This window comes from Herpailurus yagouaroundi, unplaced genomic scaffold (genome assembly GCF_014898765.1).
Source record: "Herpailurus yagouaroundi ecotype Mexico unplaced genomic scaffold, PumYag 29, whole genome shotgun sequence".
NCBI classification, from domain to species: domain Eukaryota; kingdom Metazoa; phylum Chordata; class Mammalia; order Carnivora; family Felidae; genus Herpailurus; species Herpailurus yagouaroundi.
Genome location: NW_024412377.1, coordinates 32,937,593 through 32,948,755, shown reverse-complemented (window position 1 = coordinate 32,948,755; position 11,163 = coordinate 32,937,593). Strand labels below are relative to the sequence as shown.

The 11,163-nt window shown below is 40.1% G+C and overlaps 1 protein-coding gene across 2 annotated transcripts in view; it reads left to right on the top strand.

The window, feature by feature from the left end:
- Positions 1-7,811, top strand: part of C6 (complement C6) — a 72,325-nt gene extending 64,514 nt beyond the window's left edge. For both annotated transcript variants that reach the window (XM_040496118.1, XM_040496114.1), the window contains exons 17-18: positions 2,352-2,593; positions 7,600-7,811. In XM_040496118.1, coding sequence (XP_040352052.1) covers positions 2,352-2,593; positions 7,600-7,781 — 424 coding nt within the window. In that variant the 3' untranslated portion in view covers positions 7,782-7,811. The remainder of the gene's footprint in view (positions 1-2,351; positions 2,594-7,599) is intronic.
- Positions 7,812-11,163: the final 3,352 nt, after the last annotated feature.

Sequence of the window (11,163 nt, the reverse complement as noted above, 5' to 3'; positions counted from 1 at the left end):
CTTTTCTTTTCTTTTCTTTTCTTTTCTTTTCTTTTCTTTTCTTTTCTTTTCTTTTCAAGTAATCTCTACTTCAATGTGGAGCTCTAACTCACAATCCCAAGATCAAGAGTTGCATTCTCCACTGACTTAGCCAGCCAGGTGCCCCTAACTGCCTTTCCTTTAAATGAATAAACTGAGGAGAGTTGAGGGTGCTTCTTTTTTTTTTTTTTTAATGTTTATTTATTTTGAGAGAGTGTCTGTGAAAGGGGGAAGGGCAGAGAGAGAGAGAGAGAGAAATTGAGGATCCAAAGCAGGTTCTGTGCTGACAGCAGAGAGCTGGATATGGGGCTTGAACCCACAAATTGTCAGATCATAACCTGAGCCAAAGTCAGACGCTTAGCCGACCGAGCCACACAAGTGCCCCAAGCATCCTTCTTAATTTAAGGGCTTTCAGTCAGATTTAATTCAAAACAGTGTTAGCTAAAGATAAAATTTTGTTTCTCTATCTCACAAAATAAATGCAGAGGTTGCCAACCTAGGGCTCGTAAGGTAACTCTCGTTGCAGATAGGACCGAGGCTCCTTCCTGCTCTTGTTCCACCATCCTTAAATGGTGTCATGGTCCAAGACTGCTGTGCAGGAGTAGGAAGGGAGAAGACCAAAAATGGACATTTTCTCTGTTTTTAAGGAGAATTCTCAGAAGACCCATCACTCACTTTCATCTCATTAACCTTTTCTTATTCGTATGGCCACATACACCTTTGACTGGATGCATAGACATATTGAATAAAATTAGAGTTATATTACTGAGGAGAAGAAAGACTGAATGTTGGGAAGGGAAGCCAACAGACTGTGCCCAGTTGTTATCCTTCACCTTTAACACCAATTAGCTCTCATGTTCCTCTGTGCTGCAGGTGAACAAACACTTATAGGGACTGATTGATTGACTGATTGATTGATTAACACTATAGGGTCGTTTCCTGTATAATCCCACAAACATAATTCAACCCAGGGGTGGTCCTATCTACCCCCCCCCTCCTCAATGCTCACCAGGGTGATCCATCATGTAGTTTCTTGCTGCTGGAGTCCCCTCATCCAACAGACAGCCTTCGGGGGAGTACCTGCAGCATTCATATTGCCCATTTAATGCAGAAGAAACTTCCTTCTTTGTCTTTCCAATACCAAGTCATGAGAATGCAGACTGTCCTCTGGAACTCTCTGAATTTCAGCTCTCCCCTACCTCTCTAGACTCTTTCTGTAGTCCTCTGTTCTCTTCTATACAACATCGAAGGTGTTTGTGGGACTGGCTAGCCCCACAGTTTAAGTTCTCTGAACACAGGGAGTGGCCTTTTTCTTCTCAGCTCTAGCACCTGGAGATAATTTTGCACCCTGATGCCCTGATTGTTAACTCGAAGATTGACATCAGAGAAGAAACTCAAATTTAGAGTAAACCAGCCCTTGTCCTTTCAACAAAAGAAGGACTGTAGCTGCTGATTACCTCCTAGCAGCAAGACCTAGCATCTACTTAGGGAGATTAAGCAAGTTACCCAAGGAATGATATCAAAACTGATGTACTTAATCAAAGTATACAAACACACTTGCAAAGCTATGTAATGATAGAAGACTCTGGTGCCACAAATTAATGAATGTTAGAGAATTCTGAAGAGGTCCAGACTACATGGGCTAGGTTGATCAGGGCTACCTTCAAAGTGTGGTCAGGAATTAAACTGGACACAGACAGGCATAGAAGAGAGACAATACAATGCTGACTGAGCAGGGCATCAGATGCCAGCAAAGGAAAGGTAATCTTATAATTTTAGAAAATGATCAATATAACTGCCAGGTAATATGGATTAAGAAGGAAAGGAAAATAATTCTAGAAAGGAAAGTTAGTTGGAGTCAAATTAATGGAGGATCTTGATTACCAGAATTTAAGAATTCAGACTTTGATTTGAAGACAATTGGGAGTAACACAAAATTAAGGTGAAATTCTAGTGGCTTAGTTGGCTAAGCATCCAACTTTGGCTCAGGTCATGATCTCATGGTTCGTGAGTTTGAGCTCTGTGTCGGGCTCTGTGCTGACAGCTGAGAGCCTGGAGCCTGCTTCAAATTCTGTGTCTCCCTCACTCTCTGCCCTTCTCTTGTTCATGCTCTGTCTCTCTCAAAAATAAACATTAAAAGAAAAAAAGATGAAATTCTAGAAAGATGAATCCCAGAGCACACAAGATGAAAGAAGAGAAGCTGGGGGCATGGGGCAGATGGGGAGGCGGGTCGTCAGAAAACTGGCTGGAAAGATTACATATTATATTGGCTACATGCCATCTCCTTTTTTCTAGTCTTCATATATAAATGCGCTCTTTCCTCTCTTGGGCAGCCATTATTCTGAAGATCTCTGTGTGTTTGATACAGACACCAACCATTACTTTACTTCACCTGCTTGTACGTTTTTGGCTCAGAAATGTTTAAATAATCAGCAACTCCATTTTCTACATATTGGTTCCTGCCAAGATGGTCCACAGTTAGAATGGGGTCTTGAAAGAGCAAAACTGTCAACCAACAGCACAAAGAAAGAATCCTGTGGCTATGACACCTGCTACGACTGGGAAAAGTGTATGGGTAAGCCCTGGTGGTGACCACGCACTGGAAATGCTCTCTCTTAGCCTTCATCTCAACTAGTTAATCTTATTTGCATTTATATACTCTCTCTCTCTCTCTCTCTCACACACACACACACACACACACAAAACCTTTCCTTAATCAAAAATAATTCCTTTACACTGTTTTATAAAAACATTTTATAAAATTTTTTATTTAAATACAAAAATATAACCCACTCACTATTAGAAATAACTACCTTAGTAGTTTTAGTGTGAATCTTCCCAATTATTGTTCTATGCATATACAATCATATATGCATATACTACCCTTTAAAAAAAAAGTTTATGTATTTTGAGAGAGATGGAGAGCAAGCAGGGGAAGGACAGAGAGAGAAGGAGACAGAATCCCAAGCAGGCTCCGCACTGTCAGCAGAGTCTGCTTGGGATTCTGTCTCCCTCTCTCTAAAAATTGTCTAAATTTTCCTCTGGCATTTGAGACTGGGTAGGGCAACATAGCTAGAGCCTAGAGCCTAGACTGAGTTCCTCATGGATACTAATTGCCAGAAACATCTTCTTTAAATTTTTTTAAGTCCTTCTGCAGTGCCAGCCTCCAAGGCTGGCAGTGTTAATCAGGCAGGACTCTCTGAGCCCAGTCAGGGTTTCTCATGGGTTCGGGCACTGTTTCTCCCAGGTGGAACATTCTCCAACCTTCTACTGCTTCCCTCTCACCATGCATGGGGTCAGCCAGATGTTCCAAGGTGCTCTGGGACTCATGCCTGCAGTCATCCATGGCTCCGAGCTAGACTCTCATTCCCAGAAAGCAGGGTATTTGCCAGGACTGCTTGAGATTGGCCTGCTAAGTATGGTGCTAACACTCTAATTCAGAGTTACTGTAATTGTTTATATAGAGAAGCATCCCATAAAAAAAAAAATTCCCCAGGGCCTTATACACAGGAGTGGTCCTGATTATATTACTTTTTTTTTTAGGTATCATACTTCACATCTTATTTTCTATATTGCTGTTTTTCAATTAATATATCATGAAACTATTTTCATGTCATCATATATTATTCTGCTACATAATTTTCAATCTCTGCAAAAGTCCATGTGGACATTCTATAACTTATTTAATCTTCTGTTAAGCGTTTAGATTTTTCCCAATATTTTGCTATTATAAGCAGTGCTATAATAGACAAATTGATCACAGATAAATCTATAATCTTAGATTCTTCCTCAGGATATACCTTAGAAAATGAAATGTATTGGTAAATATTATTTTCACATATAAAGTCTTTGTTGGCACAGTGTATCAACTTGCTTTCCAGAAATGTTTCTACCATATTATGTTCCTGTCTACAATGTATGAGAAAGACTGCCACCCATACCTTCACCGAAACTTTGAGTTATTACTTCTTTATCTTTCTGCCAACTTGATACTTAAGAAGGGGCATTACATTTCTATTTTCTGTAAGCGAATTGGCTATGGGCATTTTTGTTTGTGAATTGGAAGTGGAAACTTCACAGCAGTGAGTACATTTTCTCTAAGATGAAGTTTGACCCTGAAACAGTTCAGCTAAGCTTTATATAATACATAGATACGGGCCGAAGATCAGGATTTAGCAGAACTCAAGTATGCAGCTAGATTTCCTTTGTGACACATCCTCAAAGAACTATCTTAGATTGAGACATAAAGTATATAATGGAAACTTGTTGAATTGTTACATTAAATTTTTGCTAAATCTACTTTACCTTTGCAAAAATAAACACAAAAACTTCAATGTTCCCTTGGCTCTTCAATTCAGTCCTGGAAAAGGAGACAGGTCTTATTACCCAAATCCACTTCCTTCCTGATCCACTTAACTCTGATTATCAAGATCCAGCTCCCCTGGGAGGTGGCAGTATTGAATTCATGACAGAGGGTAGACACAGGTGGCATAGTCCATAGGCCACCTGAGGGTGGCCACTCGGGAGGTCAATGTCTGAGACTTCTGACCTTCGTGCCATATCTGAACAAGGCAAGTCCACATAAGAGACAGCATGCCAGGGTCTGATATATATATTGCCCAATTCTGATCAGTATTAAATCACCTTGTGGCTAAATGCTACCATTCATTTTTAACTGCCACACCAACACCATTACCCAGCTGACATCTCAGAAATAATGAGGTATTAGCGGATGTGATTAGTGTTAGCTTCCGTCCTTCCATTTTTATCATGGAGAAAAGATCTTCATGGAACTCCGTATTGCAATGATTTTTTTTGCTCTTTTTCCACAAATTATTCTTTTTAAATGTGTCTGAGTAACAAATAATCTCTGGCTTGCAATTTCATCAAAATCTGTCTTTACTATTGGCTCTCTGCTGTACAGATATCTAAATCCACAGCCGCCAGGAGTCTACATTTGTCTAAAACAAGAACACTAAAAAGTTTGAATACTTTACCAATATTGCTCAAGTGACCAGAATGTCTTGGGGCAGTCAGACTAATACATGAACACTTTATAATAATATATTTCAGTCATTTAAAATATTCTTTGATCCTACACACAATCAGAATACTGAAAGCATTCCCACCCCCTAAAGATAAGGTCTGCCTGTGCCAGTCTTCTCTAATTGGTGAGCAAAAGTCAACGTCATAGAGAATTCTGTTCAGTTGCACTATAGAACAGAATCAATGTACAAACCTCAGCATTTATGAATAAAGAGAAAGCTAAAAATGTATTTTATACCCAACCCACATATGGCAAGTTGGGATATTATTAATTTTGAGTTGCATTGAATGTCACCTCGGTTAAACTGTTACTGATGACATTGTGTACTTTGCTACTCTTTTCCTTCTCTATCTAAAATGAGAGAAAAAGTTTAAAAATGGAACTTCAAAATAACATCAAGTTCCCATTTGAAAAGTTAGAACACAAATGGCTTCATAAGGAGTCTATTTCTATGCACATTGAATGTTTCGCCTAAATTTCAAAAATATCCACCATCAACTAATAGAAGGGGGAAATTTATTCAGCACACATCCATTTAGTATCCAAGATGCACAAGTCACTGTATATAATATGAGGAGGACTCTAAAGACAAACGAGCTTTGTACCTTCCAATTGTTCACAGTACTTGGAGGAATAACTTTTCATGATAATTGGATTAATAACTCTGATGCGAGCCAGCATGATATAAGAACACGTAAGAGAGAGAGAGAAATCTTCTGGCCTGGAAGGGTTTCATAAATATGGTAGCATGAGAATTGAGTGTTGCAGGATGCATTAGTGTAGGTGGTGGGAAGGGCTTTATGGTGCTGGCAGTCTGAAAATGATCTTGCTGAGAGCATTTAAGCCACACCATACTAAAAGAATAATGACCATGGCTTTTCCACAAGGCTGGGGAACTGACATCCTCTCCAAAGGTGGAGCAGTCTCCTGTCCTTCACTAAACCCTACTGTTTACAACAATCGGCAAGGCCCTCCACAATGAGACTCTTTTCTAACTGGTTGACACAGGGCTTCCAAGGGAATGCATGCTTTTTCATGAAATGTTTTCTACCAAAGATAGGCTATCTATGTGCCTCTGCGTATCTCCCCACTCCCTTTCCCTATTTTCTCCCATTGGTTGAGACACATGGGAAAGAACTGATACCCACCTAAAAGAAGCTACTTCTGAATGACATCATTGCTGATTCTCAGCCTAACTCAGATATTTTGGCAGCATGAGTTACCCAAGATCTATCAAAATACTTCTTTTTGATTGCTTATACCTACACCCCAAATTCAGAATTGAAATCAGTTGATGAAGCAGAATGAATTGAGCACCTCGTTAAGAGCTAAGTGAGACATCTAGATGAACGAGCGCTCAAACAAAGCACTTATAACTGTCTTGGGAGAAAGACATATATGAAAAGCTAACAAGAAAGTGTAAAAATACCAGATATAGTACTAACAAATTTACACCATTGAAGTCTAGTTAAAACTTTAGTTAAAGTTCAGTTGTTGTGGGGGTAAGTGTGTATGAAATACTTCATGGAGGAGGTGAGCCTGTAGAAACTGGGCATGTGGGAGAAAGTAAAAAAGACCACATCACTGTAGCAAAAGAAGGAGATAGCATGGGCAAGAGGGCAAAAACTGGAACACTGTTAAAGTCTCATTTGGGAAGCAGAAAGAGAGTTACTCTAAGTGGAATTGAAAAAGCAGAAAAGACAATGTTGCAAAAGGATTTTGAGGGCAAACTGTAGAGGCTCTTGAACTTCAATTAAAACCTGCATGTATAGAAATGAGCCTATATTCCCCCCTCTACTCAAAATTTATTTAATATTCTTGACTTTGGTAAGTTTATCCCAAGTGATCATTTTAAAACAATTTCATGAATGAAAGATCTACATGAATTATGAAGTGACTGGGTGATTTTGAAACCAGGCCTCCTAAAAGAATCACCAACCTGGAAATATTCTAGAAAGAAGTCAATAGCTGTGGTATAGAGTTATGTTAAAGAATTAAGGCCTATTCGTGATTGAAAACCTGCCTCTACCACTTACTAATTGTGGAACCGTGGGCTGATCAATTAAGCTCTCTGGGATTACTAACAAGCTCATTTGTAGAATTAGTTTGATAACATATAGTTCATATGTTTGAGAATTAAATGAAATAAAGCATGCAAAGCACTTGGCTTCTTATGTGGTTTCATAGTACATTCTCAATAGAAGGTGGTACCAATGAGAAAATAACAGAGAGGACAGGCTGTAGATGTTGTAGAAATAGATTGACAGGATATAGTGACTGATTAGTTGTGGTCAGCGAGTGAGAGCAAGGTGTCAGAGGTAGCCCAGCTCCTGAATCTTACTGGCTGACTCATGGATTCTGTTCTCTCACATCCAGATCACTCCGTTTGACCACAGTTGGGTCTTTTGGGCCATTGCCTTTGTTCTAGCTTTCCGATACATTGCCACCAAAGTGCCTGCTCCTCTGGGGACAAATTAGGTAAAATCAAACCCTGAAGTCCTGTGGTGAGTCACACTGTCTCCCTCTCATTTCAGCCGCCACTTCCGAATGTGTCTGCCTGTTGCCTCCCCAGTGCTTCAAGGGTGGAAACCAACTCTACTGCATCAAAATGGGATCATCGATGAGTGAGAAAACAGTGAACATCTGTGACATAGGAGCTATAAGATGTGCCAACAGGAAAGTGGAAATACTGTATCCTGGGAGGTGTTCAGCCTAAAACAATCACTGAATAACAGATTTACTGTCCCCAAATAATCCCTACAAGAGGGCATTCTCCTACAAACAGCAGACTGGTGTGCCCAGAAGTTACTGACATAATTCTTTTGTGTTACTTTCATATAATTCTTCTCCATGACTCTCCTGCCTTAGTCTTTCCTATCCAATCCCAGCCTATGATGTTTTCTGTAGCATACACCTCAGTAGTAACTTTCACATCGATCCAGTGAATTCTGTTCACACTGCACTAAAATGATGGGGACTTCTGAGGACCTTATGAAGCCTGTAGTATTAAGCATCCTCACAAGTACAATTAAGAACAAAAACCATAATTGTCTTCAATTATTCAATAAACATAAACCTACAACAACTTGGAAAACACATTCTTAAAACCCAACTTTCCTTCATGCATTCATTCCACAAATAATTCTGAATGTCTACAATGTGCCACAGACTGTTTAGGATGCTGGGGAATCAGCAGTGAATAAAAGAGACAACATCCCTTGCCTTCATGAAGCTTACATTCATGTGGAGACAGGCAAACAAAAAACAAAATAAACATATATATAGTATGTTTGATGGTGATGGCGATAATTGCTATGGAAAAAATAATGTATGGAAAGGTGAGTCCCATCATCTCATGCAAGGAGACACTCCATAGTAATAAGCATCACAGTAGGGATGATTGGGAACAAGAGGAAATTGCCTTGTTTAAAGTAGTTGAAAAACTCCTGGAGTTCCATACTCTTAGGAAAAAAGACTCTTCTTGCCTCAGCTAAAGTGCATTCCAAAGCTTTTAAATTGAAGTATGTGATGGATGGAAAATCATCAGAGAATTTTGAAGGAATAATTTTTTAAGTTAAATTATATCCAAGTAGACATCCATTTCTCAGAGAAGTTAGACTGTCATTTTATTGGGGAAGAGGAGTGTCTTTGGAACAGCAATTCTCAAATATTGGTCTCAGAATCACCTGGAGTACTTGTTAATACACACACCCCCAGTTTCTGGTTCAGTAGGTCTGGGGTGGGGCCAGAGAATTTCTAACAACTTTCCAGGTAGTACCACTAATGATCATTCGGGAAGGTCACGTTTTGAAAACACTTAGTTTAGAAATGGAGTCATCCAACAGTTCATTCTGTTTGAGTTACTGACTGATCTCCAAACCTTAGCCAGCCAATCTCCAAGCCCCTGAGTGGAAGGATATTTCCTTCCTCTAAAACTCAATGGGATTCCCACCTAGTGGAAGGGGGCTGTGAGCCACAGCCACCTGCAGCACCCTCATTATACCTTATACATTAAACGTCACTCCTCTTCCATCTCATTCATCATAAGATGTTGGCAACATCTAAAACATCTTGCAACATCAAACAGAAGTATGAGGAAGGAACGACCCAGCAATTGCACTACTAGGTATTTATCCAAGGGATACAGGTATGCTGTTCCAAAGGGGCACCCAGATGTTTATAGCAGCACTATCGACAATAGCCAAAGTATGGAAAGAGCCTGAACATCCATCGATGGATGAATGGATAAAGAAGATGTGGTATATATACACAATGGAGTATTACTTGGCAATCAAAAGAATGAAATCTTGCCATTTGCAACTATGAGGATGGAACTAGAGGGTATTGCTAAGTGAAATTAGTCAGAGAATGACAAATATCATACGACTTCACTCATATGAGTACTTTAAGACACAGAACAGATGAACATAAGGGAAGGGAAGCAAAAATAATATAAAAACAGGGAGGGGGGCAAAAAAGAGACTCTTAAATATGGAGAACAAACAGAGGGTTGCTGGAGGGGTTGTGGGAGGGGGGATGGGCTAAATGGGTAAGGGGCATTAAGGAATCTACTCCTGAAATCATTGTTGCACTATATGCTAACTAGCTTAGATGTAAATTTAAAAAGTTAACTTAAATTTAATTAAAAAAAAGAAGTATGAGGAAGGAAAAAAAAAACCAGGACAGAAAAAATTTTCCTAGTGTAACAGCAATTGAGTGGGAATTTTTCTCTTCCCACGAATCAGTAACCTATCTTCCCCAGTCATGCCACCCCCTCCCATCTCACAAAATTGGTGCAGGCCATCTCGTCAGCATCATGCCTTCAGAGCTCCCAAGAGTCCAAACTGAGGGCAAAGAGGTATTAAATACTCCCATGTTCCAAGGAGAGCCACTACGGAATCAAGAGCATTTCCTCAGGACTGAGCTGGAGCTGCTCTCCCCAGCTCTCACACCTGTCCCACACTGTTCTGAGGGGAGAGGAGGACCTGGGACCAGGGGAGGAGGGAGGGAGGCCATGGGAATCAGCAGCCTAATGAATACAGTTTTCATAGAGAGAGTCCTACTCCTCCCCTGAGACCTTTTAGAACTTTTCCTCTCCTGAATGAGGAGGTGGAGGATGCAGAAAGTATCCACTGAAGCCGGGCATCCGAAGCCCTGCGAGAATCATTTGTAGGGTGTGGGGCACCAGCAGCAAGGACAGAGAGGCTGCCCCGCTGGTGGGATATTGTGAGTCTTAGAGCTGAAGCCTGTGAGCATGTTGCAGGAGGACTCCCTGGGAGGTGTGGACCCTGATGAGGGCAGGTGTGGAGGGGATTCTCCCTTCCTGTGCATGAAACCACCTCCTGCCTAGAGAGTGCTGAAGGCAGGATGCTGATGAGAGTGGCCCTCACCATTTTGGGTGAGGGGGTGTTCTTTAATGTTGTTTAGTGTTCCTTGACTTGTGCGTTTCCACCTCTATCAGGATATGGCTGTCTTCATTGTCTTCCTTCGGTGCATGTCTGTCTGCCCAAATGTGTATTGTCTTATGAGCACAGCAGTCATGTTAGTTTAGGCCCACTCTAATGATCTCATCTTAATTGGATTACAGCCGCAAAGACCCCATTTCTAAATATGGTCACATTTGCAGCGACCAGAGGTTCGGACTTCAACGTATCTTTTTTTGCGGATACAATTCAACCCATAGCACCGTGACTGGGGAAAACAAAGTTTCCTGTTTACACCCTATAATATAATCAAGTGTTTATACCAGATATTATATTCATATTGCTTGATTAAAATCACTCATGTTTGCTTTGAAGTATGTTACTCTTTTACTTGTAACAATCTTCCCTTTTAATGGTGATCAGTTGTTCTTTTTACCACTTTAGTTACCTTTGTTTCAAAGGATTTTTTGAGTGCAATAAAGTTTGCATTAGGCTAATTTGCATACCATTTACCAGTAGAATTTTTCACACACATATTAATATTAATATAGCAATTTAGTAGAAAAAGTGTTAAGAGCTAGAGATTAAATTGTCATCATGAAGCAGAGAACAAAACTGAAACATATTAAATACCTGGAATTTGGATCTAGAATGTTCAACACTGTCCTAGAAGAT